We start from the raw sequence: 27,073 nt of genomic DNA on the forward strand, positions 1-27,073 counted from the left end.
ATTATGTCTGCGAAATTCCACAGCGTGAGCCTTACTGCTGAACATTGACTGTATCCTGACAGTGAAGCTGCTAATATGTTTGACAGTACAGTGGTGGTTTACATGAAACACTCCAGGCCATGCCTCATATTACACTTTAATCTTTTAAGTAGAAAACCTGAGGAAAGGCAGTCTTAAGATACCGACAGTTGAGGCAAGTCTGTTCTTTCCGTTCTGGGGGCTCATACGTTATAGCACATACTTGTTTTGTAGTGACCTCCTATAATGTGGACTGGGGATGCCAAAGTACCACATTCATGTTTTTTCTGAATATCTGGAGTTTGAGATAAGGTGAAAGGTATCATGTGTAATCAGTCAATTCAGTGATGGCATTATTTCTTTTTTTTATTTGTACAAATAGTCTCAAGTCACAGACAGAATAGTGTAGAGAGAATGGAAAAAGCACATAAAGACAAAAATTAGTTTAATTCTGAACTTCCGTTAGTTAATCTTTAATTTCAGTATTTGGAGAAAGAAAAACCATAATTGATACTCCGCGTGTGTAAAATCTAAACACGTGAGAAACCTGTGCTTAAGAAAAGTCTAAACCCAATTAAAATGAATTCACTTCAGACTGTGTTTTGGTTCTGAGGAATGCAAATCATTGGTATGCTAGGGACAAGCGCTGACATACCCAAGGTGTGTATTAGCTGGTACTGCCATATGGCCTGTCATGTCTTACTGGTTAATTTAACCATCTGTCATGTCTCAAATTTGTATTTGCTTTCAGTACTTGAGTTAGGTATGTTCTCTGCTCTGTGGTACCGTACTTTTCATCACACGGTGCTGGTATATTCCCATTTTATTAGTTTTATTGGGTTTATTTATTGTAACATTGTAGATCATACTGTCCTTTTCCAATGTTGTGAGTGGAAGATGCATGTATTCAGACAAGCATTTTGGAGATTTTACTGCATAAATTTCTGGCAAAAAAAGGTAAATACCAAAACGCTATGAATGTTTGACTTCTCCCCCCTGTTCACTTCTAATTCTGTACTTGGGTTCACATCAACTTACTTACTATGTAAACTAGGTTAGTGTCTGTAAAATAGGTGACGTTACATATGAATTCAGAGTAAAAATCCTGCTATTCTTACCCTTTCTCACATGTTGCTTTTTCAGCATTACAGTGAAGCTATGACCTGATGTACTGTATAATTTTTCTTTGTTTGTTTGGGTTTTTTAAGGACAGTAGCATTTCAGGGCAAGCATTTAGAAGAAACTCGTGTCAGAAAGGGATTTCAGCCCTGATGCATCATCTAAATCAAAAAGTTCTTTCAGTCCTTTGAAAAGCATGCACCATACCAAAGCTACAAAATTCCTGTGATTCTTTTTTGGCTTCTGTGCCTGCAGTCTCTTATCTCACTGATGGTCTTATTACAATTTTACTGTTATGTGGGGTTGGGTTTTGTTGTGGTAGTTTTTTAAATTGTAACCTAAGAAAAACTCAGTGCAAATTACATAAGCAATATTGTCATTATATTTGAAATTAAAAATCTATACAGCCAGTTGTGGATAGTCAGTCCTCTTTGTTAGAATATCTTGAGTGCAGTGTGTCATATCTGTTCAAGTCAGAGTTTGATACTTTGAGCCTCAAGTAGCCAGAGATACACGGTGTGTTGAAATGTGTGGGGTTACAACCAAGTTAAGCTAAATGGCATAAACACATTTCTGATGAGTAATAAGTAGTAGGATGGTCATTGAACTTCATCCTCAGCTTGTATCTCATTAATGGTGCTCCTGTATCATAGGCATAAGGAAAATTTGTAACAGGACACTTGAATGTATTTTGGGATGGAGGATTTCTAAATGAGGACTGAATGGTTTATCTGGTCGAATCTGGATGTTTTTCATCATGTTGAGATGATCACTTGCATATTTCATGTTTCTAATGCGCTCTTAAATCCTGGAGAGGAGGTCAATACTGTATGTTCTTGCTATTAGACATGTTCAGAGAGTATCATGAATTTTTAGGGCTCCTTAGGGCTGCAGCAAAGTGGGATGACAGGTTGTAAAGGCTTTCACAAGGGGCACAAACAAAAACTGTCCAGGCTTTATTAAAGCATATGCAATATGCAAATGCTTGTGTGTTTCCATTCATTTCAATAGTTTTGATGTCTTTAGCTTCTTGAAGTGACAAATGCTGCCGATAGTGGTTTACTTTATTGACCTAAACTGTCAGATTAGCAGTGCCATTCAGATGTGTTGTATTGATTTCCGTGACAGCCTGTAGAAGCTCTAAAGAGCAATTAGAGATTATTTTGTGTATTTCTCATGTTACACTTGTCTAATTACAGTATTTTTCTTCATCTGGAAAGTGAGGCTGTCAGAAAAGAACATTTTCCTAGGAAACAACCATTTCCCTATACTAGTGAGGAACATACCTGAATAATACAGAAACCTTCAGCTAGAAGGGTGGGGGGTTTTAATTGTCAATGGTAGAGAGTGTCTTTTTGATCCAATTAAGTAGGACTGCACTCTTCCTGAGTTCTGTTGCCCTTCTTGGATGTGGGAGGAGAACAAAGGTTGTAGGAATATCGTATCTTCATCTGGTAAATCTTCTGGCTGGTTCTAGGTTGCCCTAGTCTGATTCACCTGGCTGGGGGCTCATGAGATACCCCTGCTGCAGCCTGAGCACAGTCCACTTTTACAAGCTCCACAGAGATGCAGAAAGGGCATTCCACTATGCATCAGGTTTCAGTATTGGAGACTTCAGAAGACAGAGAATGCTCTTTGCTGTGTGCTTTGTTCTTAGAGTTAGTTTCTGGTTTTAAACAAAAAAACCAAATAATGTATCCTACTTCGATTTTTTTGGTTTTACTTGTCTGTTTCACTCTGATGCCTCTCACAGCTATTCTAGAGCCTTTTAGTCTTCTTCATACTTTGCGCTGTGTCTCCAGAATTGCAGGCAGATAATTTCTCAGTCTTTGGTCAGACTAAAGATCGGACTATTTAAGGAATTAATTATCAAGTGGTTTCTTCATCCCCTGATGGTTTAGCTCTTCTCAGAGTTTTGGGGTTTGGGTTTGTGGGGTTTTTTTCCAGTCTAGAAGGGAGGGAAAAAACCCACACTCCTTCACAGCCATGGTCATAAGAGTTCTGTGTGTACACAGATGCTAAATACATGATCTGTAATTAATGGCTTGTAGAACTCTAATCATGACTTTTCTTTGAACTTGTATGTAGACCTGTCTTTGAATAGGCTTGATGCCTTATATTTCCCCCAGGCAAAAATAGCATTGCTATTAGGGAGCTGTTGGCCAGGGGAGGGACATGAGTCTGTTTTCAGAATGTGTAGGAGAGTTGTGTGCGGCCTTCATGCACATCACTGCTTTGGTTTCAAGGAACCCAGAGCAGTGCATCATTATTACTGGGGTGAAAGGATGGTGGCTGGTTGGGAACAGTTTGGCCAAGGCAGTTTGAGGTGAGCATGTGTCCGTGGTGCCTCTGTGTTTAAGGAAACCACTTTTGAGGGCAGTGAGCCTCCTTGAATGCGAGAATGCTAATGGGCCTTGGTAAGCCAGTGTTTTATTGCTTCCTGATAGTATATTGACTGCTGGTTTTCAGTTCTTACCTTTTTTGCTTTTATGACTGCTGTGAGCTTTAGACTGCATTAATGCAAGTTGGGTTTGGGTTTTTTTAAGCAAATGATAGAGATCAGCTTGCAGCTTCAGGTAGTAAAGGATGTAGCTGTTTGCTGCTATCCCAAGATGCAGGCAGGAGGTCTGTTTCACCTCTCTCTTTCCCGGCAGCATCAGTTCTTTGAGTGTGCTGTCTTTGTTTTGATCAATTATCTTAACTGTCTTTCCTGTGTCTTCCAAAGTAGCAGCATAGTATGGTGGAGGGGCTGGGTGTGTAGGTGAAGTAGCATGCAGTTGTGTGAAACCACCACACTTCCCCCTTTTTTTTTTTTTTTAATGATATAAAAACCTACAAGTCTTTTGTTGTCTTCAGCTGTAATTGTTAGGTTTTTTTTCTGAAAGTTTTCTGTGAGAGCTTTGCTAGATATGATACCAACAGTTATCTTTGTTGCCGCTGTTGTATAATAGCAATTGGTTGGTTGATTTTAATAATTAAATAAAATATGCAATAAAAACCTATTGCCTCTAAGTTGAGACTTGAATGAATTAATACATTTAAGAATTTTAAGAGTGATAGAAAAGAGATTTTAACAAAACCGGAACTTGTTATTCCAGTTTTTGAAATACCAACTTAATGGAAACGTTAACAATGATGGTGGAGGTGCATCTTTTTATGCACTTTCTGATTTCTTTTTCTTTTAAAAACTAGATTTAAGAACTCTAAAGGGTGGTAGTATTTTGTGTTTAAACATGGATAACTGATAATTTGGAAATAGCGTAGTAAAATTGCATTTTGGTGTCTGTAGAAAAGAATCAGGTTTGCTTGAAACTAAAGGTTATTGAGATGTGCTTTAAAGACTATATTCATGTTCTGATGTCCACAATTTCTGATAGTTGAAAGCATTTATGTTTTAAAATGAAATAATTTTAATTACCTGTTGAAATCTTTGTTTTCTTGAAATGTTACAGGAATAGTGGCAGTTACTTCCTGATAGTTTTAATTCTTGAACCTTTTTTGGGTGTGCTTGCCCATAATCGTGTTGTTCAGGTGGCTTCCAAGTTACTTCTAAATTGCCACTTTCCTGTTTTCCTGGCAAGTTATATTGGTTTTCTTTTATTGTCTATCACATCTTCCTTGTCTTGTTTGCTTGAACTGTGTAATGTGTTTTGATCAGGAAGTTTCTCTGGTTATATACGTTTACTGTTTAGTATAGTAGTATTACAGTATTAATTATATGTGCAGTATGCAAATAAATCTCTGTTTAATATTAGCACAATAAACTAATATTAAACTTCCAGTTAGTATTAGGCTAGTATTAGCACTTAAAGATTCAGAACTATTGGCAGAGTATGAAGGAGGTTGAATTAAGCCCACCTCACCAGAAGGCTAGTATAACTGTGTGAGAACAGGTTAAAATTTGGGTCATACTGCCAACAAATTCAATGGGGAAAAAAATCTTTCAGCTCACTGGAAGCAGGATTAAGAAGAAAATCTGTTGTTCCAAAGCAATGTTAATATGTAAATAGACAAAAGAATTTTAGTACTTACAGAAGGGGGTGTAATTCTTTCTTCTGTGACAAGTCTGGTTGGTTGATGCACTGTTGAACCTCCAAAATATTGCCCTCAATTTTTCTATATTTCTTCCTCTGAATACAGATTGAACCAAGTACACAGTGAAATGTGAACATAATCGTAACAGGCTGTATTTTAGTCCACTCTGAAGGATACTAGACTTTGGAGATGGTCCAAGAATCAGTCTCAAAAGGTGCAGGGTTAAAGAGCATTTTGAAAATGTGGACTATGAAAAATTTAATTGTGCAATATTAGTATCAACTTCCTGGATAATTGCAGTAGTTACAGATAAAATATGTCTTTGGGATTCTTGGCAGACTTTCTAGTAAGGGGAACAACAGAATTACTTTCAGTGGTGTGCTAATGGAAAGTCACTCTGAAAAATGTTTGAAGGGAAAAATATGCAAATAGGGTATTGCCCTGAAAACATGCATGTACATTGAAAAAATCAGAAGAAAACACATCTATGGCAGAAGCTGATTAGGAAGAAGTGGAATAAATTATTAGTTTCCTCCAGACAATTTGTATTAAAGATTAAGTAACATTTTGTCTGCGTCTCTTTCTCATTTCAATCCTGTTACTATTGTGCATTACTTTATATCTGTGCTTTAAATTTTAAAAATATTTAGTGTTTGTTTGTGCAACAAATCCAGTGCTGACACAATGAATGTGGTAGAGCTTTTTGGTCTGAGCGGGACAAGCTAAGCTAGTAGAACATCGCTTACATCCATTTTTTTAACCTCACAGGAGTATCAACAAGAGTTGTAGTAGTTGTCTCTTTTGATTGCTTTTCTAAACATTTAAATAGCATGTTACCACTTTGTGATACAGACCTAACCTTTGTCAAGTGTTGCTTGAATACTTGCTTTGTTCTTGCCTGCAAAATGTGTAATGTTTATATAGCTTTCCTGTGCCTCTCCTTGGGAATCTTGCTAACAGACCACAGCACTGAAATGCTTAAGTGACAAAGGGATTCAAGTGAATTCAGCTGGAAATACACAAGTGTCTATTGTATTTTTTTTAAATTTCATAATTGAAAATAACATTTTAATAGTAGAATAAGAAAGTGTTTGAATACACTCCCAGTTGATCTTGCTATTTACCAAAAGAAAGCCCAAACCTTATATCCTTAAAATAGATTTCTGCAGGAGGCGTGTTTAATCATCAGAGGATATTTAAGTTGTAGATGTCTTAACAATATGATTTTTTAAAAATTGTTGAGGACAAAATGTTGATAAGGCACAACCATTATATTGTACTTCAGTGAAGCACCAAAGAGATAAGCCTTCATATAGCTACATCTATTCATCAGCTTTAGCTTAATTCATTTCTAGATCTGAAGATATGAGCATAACGTGTGGAGCTAGTTCTGACTGCAGCTCCTTTCTTCTCCCCCATTCCTCATTCTTCTGTGAACCCCTTTGGTCTAGGGCATTTCTGGATCACAGGTGTTTGTGAGGGGTTTTTTTTGAGATGTGTTGGGGTTTTTTTGGTCTCTGTTTAAGAAAGAGATGATATCATGATACCTATCTCTCCAAAATATGTAGTTTCCTTGGAAGAAGTGAGGTTTTGAAGTAGGTGCAGGCAGCTGGATGCTACAACTGAAGTGATTAACTGAGGCTCTTGCTGCCCTTGCATGCTCTTTCTATTTGTATGTTGAAGAGATTAATTTCTTTGTTTTGTTTGAGGTTTTTTTGTGTGTTTACGTGCTACTTTCAAGTAAACTTAATAAAGTCATATCCTGTGTTTGTAATTTTTTTTCTTCTCTCTTAAATGTCTCTTATAAATCTATTTGCAGCTGGGTCTCGGGCATCTTACAGCAGCCAGCACAGCCACCTTGGCTCCGAGTTAAGGGCACTGCAGTCTCCAGAACACCATATAGATCCTATTTACGAAGACAGAGTTTATCAGAAGCCCCCTATGAGGAGTCTCAGCCAGAGTCAAGGGGACCCTCTGCAACCAGCACACACAGGCACATACCGCACTAGTACAGGTAGGTGGATGTAACTTGCATGATTTTTTTTTTTTTTTTTATGAGATATACTTTATTCTTCAGCCCTAGTTTTCCTTTTTCTGATGTGCCAAACAAAATTTATTATGTGCATGCCGGTCAAACAAAATACCTTGTGCAGATGGCAGCTATTGATAGAACCTCAAAGGCACACATGAAATGGAGAAATACTTAATGTTGTGCTATGTGTACAGTAAGCTAATCTAATTTGGGGAAGGTGCTTACTAAGGGGAGAGAGAATATTTTTATTCATCTTGTGTATTTTCTTTGAGAAAAATCTGTTGTCTCTGAAGAAATTGGTAGGGCTTTTTTGTTTGCAAAGGTGTTTTGTGTGTTGCAAAGGGACTGCAAAGTTTCTTCCACATGAAGCTAAAGGATTATTCACTTGCTTTCCAAGTGAATCATACATAAATGCTCTTCCTCTCTCCTACAGAGGTACACTTAGGTGTAGGTATGCAGACATAAAGTTGAACTATGGCATAGAGAAAAGCTGTTAGCATCACTGGTCTATCCATAAATAATAATAATTGTCCATGAAATGCATTGGTGTACAAGTCCTGCTTGCAGAACATCATCTCACCAAATGAAATACAGCTGTATGTTGGAACCCACAAATAGATCACAAATCAACAGGGATATTTATGGTATTTAATGCACAAAATAATTAGAGTACATAAGTGCTACAGCCAAAATAGCCTAAAGCAGATGTAGAAAGAACTTGTCTTAGGAATTGTAAAGTGTTTCGGGTGTTTTATCTTTGCTGTATTGATTAAAGGTGGAAGATTATGTCCATTTTCAGATCACTCCCATTTTCTTCAAGAAAAAGTTGTGTACTTCTTGGAGCAAGATACTTTGCTTTCTTTTAAAACTTACCTTTTTTATTTCTAGAACCACTTCTCCAAGGGCAAAGTGTCAGGTTTTGCATGTCTAAAGATTTCTATGGCTTTATGCAAGCTGTGGGTGTTCAGAGTACAGAAGAAAATACTTTAAAACTTTTTTCAGAGTTCTGTAGCTAAATACCTGTAACAGCTTTGTACTTTTTGAAGAACGCCATTACAGCACTTCCTTCCTGTTAAAGGAGCTACCATGGTGTATGTTTTGGTGTATATGAGAAAAGATTACTATTCTTTGCATGAAAGGGAAAAGATCTCTGCCTAAATCACTGAGCAGTGGAAGCAGCAATAGTGATTGAAGCAACTATTTATACTGAATTTTAAGCCTCATGTTCCACATGTGGCCGGGTCTTACTTTCTATGCAGCGCTCTCTTTCCCACTCATGCCCTGAAGAGGGTTTCTTGTTTTGCTTGCAAAACATCCCTTGGTTCTCTGTGCTGAAGTAGCAGACTGTCTTGTGACTGTCATCTTCCCAACACCTCCGTAAGGAAGGAGACCCTGTCAACATAGATCACAATTACAGGGAATGAAACTAGGACTCAGGATGTTAGTGGGTAATACCTGAAGATGGGGTTTTAGAAAGGAGGAGAAAAACCTTAAAAAAATACAGTGGTTTGGGTAGCAGAAATGGGCCCTGTGAAGGTGAATTTTGTCTTAATGTTCAATCCATATCCCAAACAGCACTTTAGGCTAGTTCTGAGGAACAACACCATCAGTCCAGCTTTGTGTTGCATTGATCATCCCTTGCTTTCCCCCTCCACCTATATCATCAGGGTCAGGGGAAATAAAAGCAAGTGGATGCATGCCAGGCCAATTATTCTGTTGCTCCATCAATAGATGTTAGCTGTGGATGCTGTCAGCCTTTCACACAACCAGGCTGAAGAGCTGTCAGTGCTCAGAGGGAATTTTGGGCTGGATTGGATCAGCTCTTGGACTCCTTCTGCCTCTACCATAAAGGCCTGTAGGAACATACCCCCTTCTCATGAAGACCATGCAGTTTTACTCAGATTAGCAGAAAGGAGGGGAAGGAGTTGAACTGATATTTGGCACATGTAACATTTTATCTCTTCGTTGGGATGTGTTACATGTTTTTTTTATTGGAGGACTGACTAGCTATTTCTCTTGATTATTTTGTGTAAAATACGAGGGATTGTAGATTACTGTGTACTCCTTGAAGATACATGCCAAGTGTTCATGGCTCGTATCTTATGTATGCATGAGTCTCACCTGGGGTTGGTGGTGGGGAGGGGAGCTTTAGAACTTCAGTGTGCTCCTTTATAGACCATAGTTCACATTCTTTTGCCCATTACAACAGTAAATGGAGTCATGAAGATTTTGCATGCTTTTAAACATCTGATGAAAAAGAAAAAAAGAAAGGCAAACCTAGTCTAAGTCCTTTGTCCAAAGCATGGATATTTTTCTCTGCAGCTAACATTGCCCATTAGAAACAGAAATTATGCTAGTTGTACTTGCAAAGCATTTATTTTTGTGTTGTTTCTTGTTGCTTTTTTCTAAAGCGAACATTCTTCACGAATCTGAAAATTTCATTTAATTTGCAAGATTAAGTGACTTTACCAAATGAAAACTTTTTTTTAAATGTAGATATCTACCTCTTTGTTTTTTGTTAGCTCTTAAATACTTATTACATTCAGGAATGTTTACACAACTAAGAATAAAGCCCACTCAGTTTTTCATCCTTGTTATGGTTTAACCTCAGCCAGCAACCAAGCCCCACGCAGCCGCTTGCTCACTCCCCCTCACCCAGAGGGATGGGGGGGGAGAATCTGAAAGGAGTGTAAAACTCAAGGGTGGAGATGAGAACAACTTAAAAGGAAAAGCAAAAGTCACACAAGCAAGCAAAGCAAGGAATTCATTCCCCACTTCCCATGGGCAGGCAGGTGTTCGGCCATCCCCAGGACAGCAGGGCTCCATCACACAAAACGGTTACTTGAGAAGACAAACGCCATGGTGCCAAATGTCCCCACCTTCCTCCTCCTTCCCCCAGCCTATACACTCAGCATGACATCACATGGTATGGAATATCCCTTTGGATAGTTGGGGTCAGCTGTCCTGCCTGTGTCCCCTCCCAATTTCCCGTGCCCCTCCAGCCCTCTGCTGGCAGGGCCCGAGGAACTGAAAAATCCTTGACTTAGTATAGACATCAGCCAGCACCAACCACAGCCATCCATGTCCTACCAACATTGTTCTTACATCAGAGCCAAAACACAGCACTGTACTAGCTACTAAGAAGTAAATTAACTGTATCCCAGCTGAAACCAGGACAGTATCCACCCCTTATTCCATACCATTTACATCATGCTACACTTTCCAATACACCCTTATTAACCATCGTCCCGCTTCCCGTTCTTTGGTATAATACACGGACATCATTCCCCTAGTCTATGCACCACCCCTGTAAAAATGTCTATAAAATGTCTACAAAATGTTCACAAAATGTCCATTGAGTTCATTTAGTCCATGAACATGATCTCTTATGGTGGTCACTCAGGAGAAGAGAGGTTGTTTGTTGTATGGGGTTATCGGCCATCAAAGCCAGCTCAGGTCAGGTCACTGCTACACTTGCACTGCTTGTTGTCAGGCTTGGCCTCTGATGATTGAGATGGTTGCTGCTACAGTCATTCCTGTAACATGAAACTCAAATCATGAGTCACAATTTAAAGGTATATCCATTACAATCTCCACCCCTGGACCCTTCGGACAACCCCGTAGGGTTTAACATGGTAATTAACTCCTCCCCTTGCCCCTGGTCCGGCTTGGACTTAGCCACAGACTGCAACCTGCTCCAAGTGGAGGCTCAGCTACGAGCTACAGTCTCTCCAGGGTATACCTGCTGCAGCACAGCCACAACCACTTTGAGGTGCACCTGTTCCAACATGGCCTTACCCATGGGCCATCACCACAGACCTGCTGCAGCGTGGCCTCACCCACAGCCACAGTCCCTTCAGAAGTAAATCATCTCCAGCATGGCCTTATCCCTGGCCACAATCTCTTCAGGGCTGTACCTGCTCTGTCGTGGGCTTCTCCGCTGCCACACACTTTGAGGTACTCCAGCATGACCTCGTGCACAGCCACTGATGCTTCAGGGTGTACCTACTGCAGCACAGACTTACCCACAGCCACAGATGCTTCGAGGCGTACCTTCTCCAACACGGAGTTGTCCTTGGGCCACAATTCCTTCAGAGGAATGCCTGCTGCAGCACAGACATAACCATGACCACAAACACTGTGAGCTATACCTGCTCAGGCGTGGACTTAGTCACGGCTACAGGGTCTTTGGGGTGTCCTGCTCCCACGTGGGCTCATCCACAGGTAACAGTCCCTTTGACTCGAGTTCACACTGGAGCTCCAGCCTGTCCAGTACAGCAGCACAGAAACAGCAGTGATGCCATGGCCACTTGCCAGCCCCAGTGCATCACCACGGTTGTTATCAGAACGTTCCGGGGCACAGCACAGTGAGATGATAAGCAGTACAGCAAGCAGTGAAAGCAAGAAGCAGCCACTAACGAGCACTGGTATACAGTATATATACAGTAAGGCAGGCAAGCCCCATGGTAAGCACAGAAACCTGCCCCTTAATAGCTAAACAGCAATAACGGCTATAAATTCAAACTAGCACATTCCAATCAAATCTGTTATCTTGAAGCCTTCGAGCCCCACGTTGGGTGTCGAAAAGGACTGTCATGGTTTAACCCTGGCTGGCAACCAAGCCCCACACAGCTGCTTGCTCACTCCTGCTCACCCAGAGGGATGGGGGGGAGAATCGGAAAGGAGTGTAAAACTCATGGGTTGAGATAAGAACAATTTAATAGGTAAAGCAAAAGCTGTGCATGCAAGCAAAGCAAAGCAAGGAATTTATTCCCCACTTCCCATGGGCAGGCAGGTGTTCAGCCATCGAAGGACAGCAGGGCTCCATCATGAGTAACGGTTACTCGGGAAGACAAATGCCATAATGCTAAATGTCCCCACCTTCCTTCCTTCTTCCCCCAGTTTATATACTCAGCATGACGTCATATGGTATGGAATGCCTCTTTGGATAGTTGGGCTCACCTGTCCTGGCTGTATCCCCTCCCAGTTTCCCGTGCCCCTCCAGCCCTCTCGAGAAACTGACAAGTCCTTGATTTAGTATAAACATCACCCAGCAACAACTGAAAACATCAGTGTCCTATCAACATTGTTCTTACATCAGAGCCAAAACACAGCATTGTGCTAGCTACTAAGAAGGAAATTAACTCCATCCCAGCTGAAGCCAGGACAATCCTCTAGATGAATAAACTTTTACTGAGCAGAATTCAATAAGCTAGAATTTCTCTACGGGGTAAATTAAGTTTGTTCTATTTACTCACTGTTTTGTGGATGTTTCTTTTTTTATTTCTAAACTTTTTTTGTTTTCCTTGTATTCTACTCGTGAATGAAATGCATGCCGATACCTCTGCACTAAAGGCCACGTATTGCAGAAAGTACGAAATATTAGGAGCTTACTGAACATCTCCCTTACTAGCATAACTTTAGATAGGGGCAGGATGAATTATTCATCACATTGTGATTTAAATTATGGCCGGGTGTGTTACTGTCATGCTAAGCTAAAAATAATCTTTCAAACTTGACTGCAGTAGGTGCATAGGCTTTTTTGATCAGTAGCTTTTACTTAACAATCCCTTTTGGTCTTGAAAGGGTAATGCCTTCTCTCCTATAAAAAGTACAAGCCCAAATGTTTGCACTGAAAGTAGCAATAAATGTGAAATTCTACTTTTGAAATGGGGATCCACAAAAGATATGTTTAGAGGAAGTACTCTGACATGGTATAAATAATGAATTCATTTACTTACTGAATAGCAACTTACAACTTGTTATTTAGTTGGGCTGTAAATACAGCAATAACTTTTGTCAAGGCAGGTGCATTACTTCCCTTATAAACCTAAAGGCCATGCATTATTAATTTAAATCCTAAGTTGTTAATAGCAGAGATAAGCTTATTTGATGGGATGTTTACATGGACACCACTGGAATTTGAAGAGGGCTATTACTTGAAGAGGAGGGAGGGGTCGCAGAGCCAGAGCAGGGGACAGAATCAGTGATCATTTGCTTATTTGCAGTTAAAAGTTTAGACTAGGGATTTAGTCCTTAGTTATTGGCATTTAATTAACGTTAAACATGAAATAAGTCTAAGAAAAATCTTGCTGTTTTACAACCCTGGGATTTCTGTAGCTGCCTTGAGGAGAAAGCAGATTTGCTGCTTGTCTGCTGGGCTGTCATTGCCGACCTGCAGCAGGGGAGCATGGCTTTTGTGGCAGTGGGGTCTGCGGGACCAGTTGCCATCACCCTCTGGATGCTGGCAACACTCTGTCTGGAAGCTCTTAATGACACTTGCTTTTGTTGTGGTTTCTCAGTGAAAGAGATGAGCCCTCTTCTGTAAAAATGATGTGATTTCTGGATAGAGTTATTAAAAGCCTTGCGAGAGTGCTGTCCCCAGCAGTCTGGGCAGGAGGGGTGGTAAGTGGGAGGTCTGTGCTTATTCTGAACTCTCTACAAACCGAGGCTTTGTCACATAAATAAGTGCTGCTGCTTAAAAGCACTGGTGACTCTTGTGATCTATGGGTATTTAGACCTCAACACCTGCACAGTGCTCACACATTAAGAGCATTCATTGGTTTCAAGGGGCTGTGGGGAGAGTCTTTGTCCCTAACCTCACACAAGTGGCAAGGATGAATCATCAATTACACCAGAGGAGTGAACCTGGCCTTCTCAGCAATGTGAAGGACATATGCATCTTGCCGGTACCAGGGGAACCTTGATGGCCTTGAAGAAAGCTAAAGGACTGCCTGGAATGCACAGGCTTAGGACTGTCTCTGCCTCTGACCCCCAAAGGTCACCGTGGAGAAGGCCTTGTGACACAGCTCAATCATGGGAAGTCCAGCAGCTTTGTATAGTTACATGACCAGTTGGTATTAGTTTTGAGTGTTGGGTGCACAGAGCTGAAGTGCCTCCTTGATGAAGACAGGGCACGCAGGGCATTGTGAGAACTCTTCTGTGCTTCCCAGAGAGACAGGGAAAGTTAGGAAGAGTAGGGTCGGTGGTTGATATTGCTGAAATTAAAAAGAGGACCCTGAAATGAAAGATTTACTGAAAGGAGGTTAAATAGTGAGAGGATAAGCCATCAAAGTTTGCATTGCCTCTGAAGAGTGGCCTAGTGCAGGACTTGAAGGGTCTACCAAGCATGCCGTTGCAATCGGTTATCCATGGGGGAGCACGTGTGGGGCAGGGGCAATCCTCCAGCACTTCTTGTGCTACTTCCGAGGCTGCCCAATGCCCCTGTGTATTAAGGCGGTTACCAGGCTGCCCTTCAGCTTCTCTGATGGCCTCTGCTCCTTAAGGCCAGGTCTCCCCGAGGTTTCTTCTGCTGATGTTTGGGTGGTTCCACCAGCGCACCACTGCCCCTGAAGCTGTCTGTTACGCAGGCTGCACTGCCTCCTGGCTGCCGTGGTGGACAGTGTTGATGGAAGAGAGGAGGCCTGTGAAATTCATGATGGCAGGTGCAAACTAGTAACATGGGGTTTTGCGCCCTGGGTTTCTGTGTGGAGGGCAAGTGCTGTCAGGAGAGCCGTGGAGAGTCAAGGGGGCTCCTTTTCAGAGGGAAGAGTTACCCGTTGCTCTAGGCCGTGGTTCTGTTCAGGTGCTTGCCAGCGGCAGGGAGAAACTGTATTACATTGTCCTCTGATGCAGCTCAGGAAGAACTGCTGAAGGTGAGAATTACTGTTGTGTTTCTGGACAAATGCTGTCCTCCTGTTCTCCACCTTCCTTCCTGCACCTGTCTGGTTCTTCATCTGCTGAAGGAAAGGAGCCTGCACCGAGGGGTGCCTTGTGTGGATCCCTGCTCCTGGTTATTTCTAACGTTACCTTTCTCCTGTTAAAAGTGTGTCTTGCTTTAGTGGGGTAGGGGCAGCATTTGCTCCTGTAGACCGGTCTTTCTTCACGGATTAGTGTGCTGCTGTAGGGATGGGAAGAGGACCCAGGTGACTGTGCTTGTGTTTGCTGCTTTGCCCCTGCTGCGTTTGCCCTAGGCTTTTGCTGTCCTGGAGGTTAAGCAGTGTCTGAAGGCAAGATTTACAAGGAAAACTGACATGTCTTGTCTTATCATAGAGCTGTGCTGGCTTTCTCACGACATGGCTTGGCCATTCCTTTTTTCTGCCTCCTTGTTTCATCCTACAAGGTGCCTGTGATATGAGAGTTAGGTCTCTGTTCAGGACCTAAAGGAGAGGCACAAGAGGGAGAAGCAAAACCCCCTTTTTCTGCCACCCCAGACAGGAACAGCCCATACAAAATTGATTGCACTGTTGGTTTGTTTAAGTTTGGTGGTTTTTGCAGGGAAGAGATGTTGCTAGTTTTATGGCTTTTGGGTGCTCAGATAGCTCTGGCCTTCTCTCATTTACATTGGACAAGCAAAGCACAGCAGTCCCAGCTCTTTGGTGTCCGGTTGCCTCCCACTCTCAGTGCCAGGTTCACATGCCATTCACATCCCCTCCCTGGGGACTCCCTCCTTGTAGGAAAGGCAGCCACACACCCAACCCACTTGAGCTTCCATCTCATCTCGTTGCCCTGGTAGACAGAAGTCCGGCACTGTGGAGTTGCTGCTGGCAAGCTGCGCCAGCTGCCAGCACCATGCCTCTGGTCTGCCTTCCCTCTGCCGCTGGCATGGTGGGGCAGAGACCCACCTTGCTCTGGGAGTGAGTACTGTGCTGCTGCCAGTCGGCTCTGCCTTGCCAGCAAGGGAGCCAGTGGTCTGTGGGAACAGTAACTGCAGAGTAGGTGCAAGTATTATTTTTTTTTTAAATTGAGGTTTTTTTCAGCAAGAACAGAGAAGGGGTGTGGCATGGACTGCTTAATGCTGCTTCCAAATACACAAGTACTTAATTTGCTACATGTTTTTTATGCTGGTCCAGCTCAGGCCTTCTTTGATTCTCAATGTTTGTCATGTCTATTAGCGCCTTTTGTTGTCCCTTATAAAAGGAGCATGAGGCTACAAAGGATGCATGAATTGAGCTGAAGTCTATCATCTTCACAAGACCGTAAATATTTGTCTTCATATGTAATAAATTATTGCATATGTTTGATATTTTTAGAAGTCATTCCTTCAAGGTGAAGCTTTTTTCATGTTGTGAAGCAATTTTCCAATATTTGAAAAACAGGTCATATAAAAAAGTTAGATGTCCATATCCTATAGAGTGATTTATTCTTCTTTGAAGAATTGTTAAGCCTATTTTATTGCAGTCATGCAACATCAAGAACTGATAATGTTTTTCTGTGTCTCCTTTTACAGGTGACCTGTTCTATAACCATTATTTAGGTTTTTACCTTAAACCTTTAACCTTTTAAGGTTTTTTTCTTTTTTGGCGGTAATGAAGTAGTTCATAACAGAATGATAGAATAGTTTGGGTTGGAAGGGACCTCCAAAGATCATCTAGTCCAACCCTCTGCAATGAACAAGGACATCTTCAACTAGATCATCTTACTCACAGTCCTGTAAACCTGACCTTGGATGTTTCCAGGGATGGGACATCTACCACCTCTCTGGGCAACCTGTGCCGGTGGTTTACCACCCTCATAAAAAATTCCTTTCATTTTATCTAGTCCAAATCTACTCTCTTTCAGATTACTGCCATTACCCCTCGTCCTATCGCAACAGACCCTGACAAAAGGTTTGTCCCCATCTCTCATACAAGTCCCCTTTAAGTAAAGCAAGGCCACAATAAAGTCTCCCCAGAGCCTTCTGTTACCCAGGCTGAACAGCCCCAACTCGCTCAGCCTTTCTTTGCAGAAGTGTTCCATCCCTCTGACCGTTTCTGTGGCCCTTGTCTGGACCCGCGCCGACAGGTCCATGTCATTGCTGTGCTGGGGGCCCCAGAGCTGGAGGCAGCACTCCAGGGTGGGGGTGGTGTCTCAGCAGAGCAGAGCCGAGGGGCAGAACCACCTCCCTGGACCTGCTGGCCACGCTCCTTGTGGTGCAGCCCCAGAGAGGGCTGGCTGCCTGGGCTGCGAGCGCACACTGTCAGCTCACGTGCAGCTCTTCACCCACCAGTTCCCCCAGCTCCTTCTCTGCAGGGCCGCTCTCAACCCATTCATCCCCCAGCCTGTACTGATACCAGGGGTTGGCCTGGCCCATATGCGTAGCCTTGCACTTGGTATTCAGATGATATCTGAAACAGATATGAGAACATCGGGGGTTTTAAACTTTGCTGTGAGAGATATTCCTTTGATAGTCATTTACAAAATGAGAGATTATTTTGATAGTCATTTACAATACTTTATAGCAAGCAGTCCCTTCATAACTTACTCTCTTTAGCCATTTCAAATCGCTGAAATTGTTTGTAACTTCAACATGCTGAAAAAAATTTAGAATGCTAACACAACATTTTTATGTTGAAATAAGATTATGTAAAAAAGACATTATAGGACTCCAATTGTAATGTCATGATGAATCCCGTATATAGGGCTTAGTTCATAGCTTTCTATACTTGCAAGGTATGCAACCATAACTTCAGCTTTGGGAACCAGACTCTGATGTTTGAGCCTGGTATGTTGCCAGTGGCAGGTTCCACAGGGCAGTTTATATCCCAGCTGCCCCACAGCTATCTTATCCTTTCTCAAGTTGTGTTAGTATTGCTTGGCATGGAACTAGATTTAGTTAACCATATGTATCACTTGTAATTCCATAGACTTCAGATTAATGAGTAAAAGAAATTTTAAGAGAAAGGGAAAATCATTCTTTGTTGTCCCTCTATACGTGCAGGTAGGCATGTTCAGATTCTTACAGTGAGCATCAATGAGTACACTGATATAGTTCAGTTTCAGAGCAACATCTGGCTATTAATGAAAAGCTACCTGTTACATGCTACTTCCTGGATTACAGATACTTCATTTGAAAGGAAAAAGGAAACCTTGGTTTCAAATATATTTTACTTAATTTGGCTTTAAAGTTGTCACTGCAGGCATTGTAACTGCAGGCACAAAGGAGGAGCAACAGAAAAATTATCTTCAATTTTCCCCATTTGGATTAAGCCCTTTTTCCATGATATTGCTTCTCAAATCTTTATTTAGTTTTTGTTCAGTCCTAAAGTACAACAGGTAGGTTACAAATACAAAACAACACTTCTTTCTGCTTAAGCGATGGGGTTTTTTTCTGGTTGAGGGACAGGTTTGTTTGTTTTATTTTTTGTTTTGTCACAAGCTGTTGTGCTGTGCAGGGGCATACTGTGATGCCACAGCTGCAGATTAATTGAGGATCATGCTGGTAAATCACACAGCATGGAGTTTTGACTATAGGACATAATGTTTTCAGGGAAATTAAAAAGAAAAAATATTCCTACCACTGCATCTCTATCAGTTTGGTAATGTTGTGATAATAGACCTGTATTGCTAACTGACATCCACTTGATAAGATTGCTTTGGGAGGGAGAATTATAGGACACAAGTGGGGAACAAATCTTCAGTACAAAGTAGATGGAGCACAAAATACCTTAGTGATCTGCATAGTGAATAACAAATTGCCTCAAAGCAATGCAAAGTCATAATCCCATTTCATTCAAGAGATCCGAGGTGTCTGGTATAGCCTTATCTGTGTTACATTCTTGAGTATATGTTTTTAGGTGATTCTTTTTCCAGGTACAGTGGCATCCTCTCTGAGGGGAGGGGGGGGGATTATTTTTTTTTAAAAAAATCATTCCTATTAAATTTTTGGGCAGAGTCTAATAAATTACATTGTTTTGAACTTCATTGTTACCCAGTGGTCACTGTAAAGCTGTGGACAAGAGCAATGAGAAAGGGAGAGAAGTGGCAGGATGTGAAAACCCTGTAGAACCAGCTTTGTAATCTGTAATGTCCCTTATAGTGGAGAAGGATTTCTCCAAATAAGATATTCATAGGTGCAAAGTATTGTGGCTGGGCTCCACAGAGGAATTGTACCCATTTGAAGACAGCCAAGATTTCAGTGCTGCTCAGAATAGAAACCTTTCAAAATGGTCAGTATCCAGTCTCCTTCCTCTGTCCCATGAACAGGATACCTCCAGATGCTTGTGGTTTGTCCTATGTATTTTCTAATTCTCCTTTTTGAATAGAAGGGTGACCTAGAGTGTGTCTGAATGCTTCTTGGATGTCCCTTGACTTTTGCCATCTATTGAGCGAGAAGTGTGATTATAAAACATTGGTCAGGGAAGCATACCCTGTAAATCTCATCTGACACTATTGAGAAAATACACTTGTCTACTCTGTGCCAGAAACTATTTATGATCTATTTACAGTACAGGTGTAGTCTCAGGTTAAAGCCTCGTCACATTAGACTTTAGTGATGCAGGACTATGTCCATTCTTTTTTATTTACTTCAGTGTTGGGTAGGGATACAAGGTTGTCATTCATGAAATAAGAAGCAGGTCAGACACCTTTCATAAATCTCCTCCTTGTAGTCTTTGCTGAACAAAACCACAATGCTGTACCTGAGGTAACTACCCAGTGATGTCTTCAAGACAACTAATGCTTTTAGAGGATCATTCTTTCTGCAGCATTGTATTTAAAGACACTCTTTTAATAAATCACCAGGCTCCCCCCCTTTTTTTTTTTTACTCAAGCTGTAATATTTATTTTATAGATCTGTATAAAAGACTGTCTTCTTTTAGATGCAGTCTTTTTCTCTATCATAATTTCAGCAGCTTACATGTAGGGTTACAAGTACAGCAAGTTTTCAAAGATGTTAGTTTTTACTATAATGGGTCCAGCAAGTTTCAGACTATCATTTGCAGAAGTTTAAGTTAATGTTTAAGGTGTACATATCACATGATCTGGCACTGCAATACAAATGTGGTTAACAATAGTAAAATAACTCTACTTCAGAGTGGAAACTACTAATTAACATAGCTGAAGCTCAGTAAGGTGTTTTAAAAAATACTAGTAAGCACCCATTTTGTTACTTGGAATCATAGCGTATTAAATAGGGAGAAGTCAGTATCTGAAGGAGAAGACATCTGCGTGCTTGAAGGCTGTAGCATGATACAGGGCAGGCTGTTCATCTGTTACTTCTCATAATTATACCTTTTTTAATAATAATAGTGACTTCCATCCGTGTGTTCTGTTTTATGTCAGCTAGCTGGACAGGAAACTTTTAACAGAGATTTCAAGAGAAGGTGAATTCGGAATGAAAACAGAAATTTAGTTTCAGTAGGCTAGTTGATGTGCAGTAGTATGGTCTGTGTGGTTTTGCTGTGATTGGGATTTATAATCATTATGGTCATTATGTCCCATGTGCACAATGTCAAACCATTTAGTACTACAAAGAGGAGGAAAGTGATGTGTATGTCTTGTATAGTGCTGTTGCTCAGGGTTGAATTTTATCTCCTCTAAGGAAACTGGCAGATGAATTTTAGTATCTCAGATTCTGAAAGGGCAGTTGCTTTTAAGGGCCTTGCAGTTGTTACTTTCTCTGTTTAAATGCTCATGTAACAAATGAATTAAACTGCATGTTCTCCCAAAACTGAGGAATGCAACTCAGAGAGACAAGAGACAATCAGAGCAAAGAGCTTGGCATAGCACCTTTGGCAGCCAAAGCTGGCATCCAGTTATCACCTTATGTTGATGCATCATTTTTATTTTGTGCAAAGGAGCATCACTGAAACGTGTTAGAAACTGAGTCTAAGAATGGAAGTTGCATATACAAGTGGAAATTAAAATCTGGCAGAGGTAAAATGCAGTTAGTTCCCAGAGATGGACAGGAGTATTATATTTTTAATATACTTTTTTTTAATAATATGAATTTGAAAAATATGGCTTCTGCCTTGTTGGGTTGCGAAGAAGGAAGTCAGTCACTCCTGTCTCGGGTCAGAGAGTTGGGAATCTGAAATAATTGAATGTATGTGGTTGCTAGGGGAATCCTAATGTCTGCATAAAACCTTGGTGTCCCCTCAGACCACATGAATTTCAAAATGATGCTTTAGCTATATACACTTTTGACATACAGGCTGTGTTACTGTGATGGACACCCTGTAACTCTGGAACCTGATGGTGGAGGACAACTGGAGGGATGTATATAGCATTTGAGAAGGGTGTGGGTCTGGGAGTGTGAGGCTGGGCACAGCAGTGAAGCCTTGCAACAGACCTGGCTGTGGAAGAGGTTGTATTCAAGTGTTGACTTTGGGTTTCACCGAAGTTGCATCAAGCACAGCTGCAAATAAACGTTGATCAGAATTCTTTCATATCAGGCTCCCTATCTGTGTAACTGAAATACAAATTTCTGAGATACAGACTCTGTCACCATTGCTGCTCACTGAATTACTTGTACCTATTTCTTCATTAAAATTTTCTTTAGAAGTACAAAAATCTTTATAGATAACTTAATTCATAAGGTATGTATTTGCTTCCATTGCTAACCCTAATGGAACTAGGTGGTACCAGCTAATCACATACTTGAACCCATAAATAATTACTAGTAAAGAAATGCTGAGTCTAAATTGGTGATTAAGAACATTATTCCATATGCTACAGGCTAGGCAATGGCAGTTATATGTCTTCCCCCAATGGAACTGTTCAATAAAAGGAAAAAAAGGTACGTATTTCAAACCAAAAAATAAGCATGACAAGGAAACCAAGACACGGACAATGTAAGAATGTGCAAACTGAAGTGGAACAACATAGACAAAAGGAGCCTTTAAAGTGACCAGATACCAGGTACTCTGTAAACAGAGAAGTAGCACAGAAACCAAGGAAGCAGTATTTTATTTCAGCAATTCTTTCTGCATTATGGAAAAAATAATCAATTTCTAAGCAAAGGAATGTTCAGCCTTATTGTAACAGTTAGTGTCAGATCTAAAGAACACTTAAAAAATCAAAATTAAAAGATACATCAGTATAATAGTGACTTCAGTTTTTCAGTCTTCAAAGATTGTAACTTTTTGCATTGGATGAGGATTTATTGAACACAACAGTATGCAAAGCACAAGTGACAAGTGACTTCTATGAAGCAAGGAGTAGTTCTCCCACAAAACAGTGGCATGTAAATACAGAGGTGGTCAAGAGCTGATTTTAAGATTTTTTGAAAGGATCAAATAGCAGATGGGTAATAATTTGTTACTTTGACTATGCTTATGATCTTCATTAGGCTTAGTATTCTGCAGCTGCCAGTGGTGGGAATTAACTTGTTTTAAGCAGTTTGGAGATTCACTGAGTATTTGCTGTAGAAGTAATAGCTTAGCAGCAAACAGCTACCTCTGGCTTTGAAGTTGGGCTGGGAAAGTATGAACAACATAAATCTCCTGTGATGCCATCTGCAAGAGACATGGATGTTGCCTTGATAAAAAAGGCTTCTTCCTTACCATGTCATGGAAACATTTGATAATAAAAATACTACTGAATACATGCTTGCTACAGCACGTAGACACGCTAATTACAAGTAGTTGTGACAGCCACATATAACTAGTACCTGAGGAAATTGTGACTCATGTGTTTGTGGGTGGAAGAGACACTTTTTTTGCTGAATACCATGCTGTTCAGTATCTGTTTCTTTTGCTTGCTTGCATTCGCCATGTACGGCATGTTGTATTCCCATAAAAAGGCATACCTGGTACAGCAGGGAGACAGGCTATTTGCCGTGCCTGGCTGTTGAAGGTGCTGAGCATGCTGGAGCTAGCTGTGAAGGGAAAGAGTTTGTATTTCCCCTGATAAACACAAAATATGAGCATATGGAGAAAACTGGAGCCAGCAGGAAGAAGTAGGGGAACAAGGCTAGCTGAGTCTTTGAAGCGTAACTAGAAATCCCTGAGAGCAGGAGAGGACAAGGAGGTAATAGAGAGAAAGAGGCTTTTCCAGTTGACTATGTGAAGTTTCATGCAATCCTGGGAGCCCTAAAAAGCTGATACATTGAGAGCAAAAGCTGGCTGGATTGAGAAGAGCCCATCCTGTGAGGATGCAAGAGAAGATTTGCTTACAGGTTCTTTTTCTTTCTCTCTGGCTGAGGATTTGAAGACTGGAGGTTTGATTGCAAGATTGGCAGCTAAATAGGACAAAATAAAAGAGTGTGGAGAAGTGAGGGAGAAGAGAATGGAAAACAAGAGCAATAGAAAGTTGCAGTAGTTTTTGACTGGTTTTCCCATTTTGACTACAAGAAGTTGTGTAACAAAGTTGTCAAGCTACACAGAAGTTGTGGTCTTGATATTTGCATAAGGTCCTGAGTATTTTAAGTCTGAATTGGAGCCTTGTTTCTTGAAATCCTTTAGTGGTTTTGGGTTTGGGCTTTTTTTGTTTGTTTGTTCTGCTCTCAGTTTGCATGTTTAAAGTATGAAATTCCTTGTGCCTGTGTACTTTGAGCAGAGGATATGATAGCACCTTCATAAAGTCTTAACTACCTTAGAGGTAGTTATTAATATCAATTATAATTGGGAGTTTTTTCCTCTTTCAGTAAATATATGGTGGGGGAACCTGAAATGATTTCTCTAATATCTTACACTTCCAATGTGGAAAAGTGCTGCTAAAAGTAACCACTAAGCAAACTTGTTATATATGTATTATCGTACATCCTGAACATTGTTAAACTTGACTGCATGTGCTTGTTGCTTTGGATTGGCTCCTAGCTTGATTATAGTAGATTTTGTTAAATTTCTATTGTAAAAAAGCTGGTGCGTGGTCTAAAACACACTTTATATTTAGAGATAAAAAGTGTTTGTATCCCCCAGATTTGATGAATTCTGTTTCCTAATTGACAGAGTATGCACTGTGTTATTTTTATGGTGTATTGGATAGGAAAAGTATCTGATTTATAAATCTTCCTATGTATTTGCTACCAACAGAATGCACTGCATTTGTATCATTTATGAACTCATGGAGGGATGGTGGACATTCCTTTCACTGATAAGACATCTTACTGGGATCCAATTTTCAACTTTCACATAACAATCAACTGCAGGTGCAAATCAGTGAAGCAAAAAAAGAAAGCAGGGGAAAAAAAGTACAGAATTGTGAAATCTGTATGAAAGGCACAAGAAGAAGGTTAACACAGGAACTGAATTCCTGATACGGAATAATAAGAGTAAAATTTTACAAGGTAATATCCACAAACCAAACAGCAGCATTACCTTGTAAAATTAGTAATTTTCAGCAAGGTGTAGCAAGATAAGTCTTGCAAATGAGTTTATCCTTTCTGAAGGTCTAATCCTTCGTATGTTAACAGGGCAAAATGCCCTCTGACTTCTACAGAGTCTGAACTTCTTAGCAGTTTTTATGTGGATTTGGTCTACCTAAGATACTTAGGTATGGTGCAATAGTATCCCCACCTAAATCAAGGTGTTCTTGCTTTTTTGGGTTCCGTTAGTTGTTTCTAGAGGTGTCAAAATTTTGAAAACAAGGTAGAAAACCTGAATTTTGAAGTTGAGTATCTCATTATGAGCCTGTGACTGTATTTAGTGATACACCTAAATTTTCGGCAATAATTTAAAAGTTGCTGTATCTTTGTTAATACTGTGCAAAAGCTGTAGAAAATAATGAAGGCTGGCTTTTCTATATGCTATTTCTGCAATCAAAAGAACCGTAATCAGGGCATACATCAGGTCTTTGGAGGGTTTTCGTTACATTTAACAGGGTTTTTTCTTTCTCTTTGGAAAAGAGTTGTAAGAACATAGTATATGTCTGTGTGGTACACCAGACACTCCATTTTTCTGGGGGATGCGATTCTGGTGCTGCAGTAGTGAAGTGTTGGTAGATACGGTGTTTTTAAGGTATTAATGGCATGCCAAATTAAAACAAGCTCTTAAATCTTTCGGTGACAAACTGAAATCTCTTCACCGAGACTATAGTTCTTCATTTGCACGGTGTGAAATGTCCACTTTGGAAGTTCTCAGTAAAATCTTTTTCTTAACTCAAAATTTAAATTCTCCTCTTCAAGCATATGGTTCTTACACTGTCGTTTAAAACTTAATGAATATATAGAAATGTATTGGCCTACTGGTAAGCATGCTATTTGCTATACTCAGTGCTAGCTGCGGGAGAGTGGGTGCTGTGACCCTGCCGCCGGTGTGAGCCAGCCTCAGCCTTGCAGGTTGCAGCCCGTACCTGCCCCTCATGTGTGTGTGGAGTGGGGCGCTTGGGAAGGGCAGCCCTATGCCAGGACCCTTCCAGGTGCCTCTGCACGGCCACTGTGCTGAGCAGGCCTGGGAAGGGAGCGGTAGGTAGGCTGAGCAGTGCAAAAGGAGCGGAACAGAACTTGAGAGACTTTATTTATCTGACGTGAACCACTGAATGAATACAAGTGTTTAAGAAGTGGGGGCAGCAGTCACTATTAAAACCAGCGCTTTCATTGGGTGGTCACTTGGGTAAAGCAGGATACAGGGTAAGTAAGGTTTTGAGGCCTTTTGTTATTTTGATTTTAATCTTGATCTCTGTATCAGTTTTGGAACTTCTGAAGACTAGAAGCAAGTAGAGTTTTGTGCACACCTTTACCTCCAAGCTTCTTGTTAAATCAACAAGGTTTCAAGGTGTCCACAAAACTATACCTGCTTCTTTACCATATGGTTATGACTTTCGGTTTTACCTTTATGCAGAGGCAGAATAGGGTCTGCTGTAGACCCAGGGCAACAACGTGACTTGACCATGATCCTGTTTAATCAAGCCAGATCCCAGGAAGGCTGGGCTGGTGGCTGGTTCTGGGGGCAAGGGGAGGCAACCTACTTCCCCAGAAACAGCATTTCTGGTACAACTCCTTCCTGCCCATCTCTTCTCTTTCTGGGGCAAACCCCGAATCCTTGTCAAAGTAGTATTGCTTCTTACCCATGCTAAGCTGATTCTGATCAAGGTGTAGCTGACTCGGATTTGAGAGGAGAGTCAAATGCGAAAGTTAGAGAAAGGCGTAAGTGTCTTCAATTTAAAAAAATAAAAATAAAATTAAAAAATAAAATAAAAAAATAAAAATAAAATAAATTTTTTTTAAAAAAAAAAGCATGACAATCTGCAAACATGGTTGTTACATGAACACTTTCTGGTCCACTCCAGGTGTGTGCCTTCTGGATGCCCTTGTGCTCACTGAAGATTTACTGTTGCTGAGTGAGGCAAATGGACTTCTAAATTTATTAATTTTAGTAGGCATAATTACTATGGCTTTATTGTTTTAATAGCTAAATAGAAGGGAGATCTCAGTAGACAGAAGGTTTGCCATAGCCTAAAGAGCCACACTTTGCTCAGTAAGTCTGGCTGACAAAAGGATTTGTTTAAGCAAGAGTAGCGTATTGGGAGGATATGGCATTGCTTCAGTTTTGCATGAAATCATTCATGTAAAAGTGTCTGCTAAAGCTTAACCCTTTTACAGTCCCTGAAGGTAGTGTAGTCAAGTTAGATGTAGAAGTCATTCTAAAGTGTGAGGTGTTTGGGATTTCTGGTTGTTTTTTGTTTTGGTTTGGTTTTTTTGTTTTGTTTTGTTTTAGGTGTTTTGGGGTTGGTTTTTTTTTTTTTAACTGATTTGGGTAACACCAGCTAATGAAGCTTAGTTGCACATGTTTAAACTAAATCATTATTTGTCTCATTCTCGTATTCGGTCCATGGCACTTCTGTGTTCATTGTGATAAAATTCAAAAGGAAGTAACAGTCTGCTAGGAGGATAATTTGAGAAATTAATCAGTGACTCAAAAAGCTTGTAGGTGTTAAGATGACAGCTAGTTTCAGTTCATATAAATACCTATTTTGATAACAAGACAAAGGAGAAAATAGAAAAGTTTAAAAAATTTAAAAGCAAACATGATTTCCACTGAACTGTCTTTCAAAGGAGGGGAAGGGAAATAGCGTGGAGTATTTTGCAAAGCAAACTACATGACAATTAAGTTCTTGTTTTCAGCAGTATTAGTGCTGTAGGGCTTTTTGCAATTCCCCATATAATATGTCAAAAGCTAGCGGCATGTTCTAGGAAGTGACAACACATAAGAGTATTGTATGTCAATATAC

General features: G+C 40.6%; 1 protein-coding gene across 9 annotated transcripts in view; it reads left to right on the plus strand.

The window, feature by feature from the left end:
* The window catches only part of CTNND2 (catenin delta 2), a 680,248-nt gene that overhangs the window by 403,173 nt on the left and 250,002 nt on the right, over positions 1-27,073 (plus strand). For all 9 annotated transcript variants that reach the window (XM_040587098.1, XM_040587100.1, XM_040587099.1 and 6 more), the window contains one exon: positions 6,992-7,186. In XM_040587098.1, the coding sequence (XP_040443032.1) occupies positions 6,992-7,186 (195 nt within the window). The remainder of the gene's footprint in view (positions 1-6,991; positions 7,187-27,073) is intronic.

The sequence above is a fragment of the Falco naumanni genome, chromosome 3 (assembly GCF_017639655.2).
Source record: "Falco naumanni isolate bFalNau1 chromosome 3, bFalNau1.pat, whole genome shotgun sequence".
NCBI lineage: Eukaryota > Metazoa > Chordata > Aves > Falconiformes > Falconidae > Falco > Falco naumanni.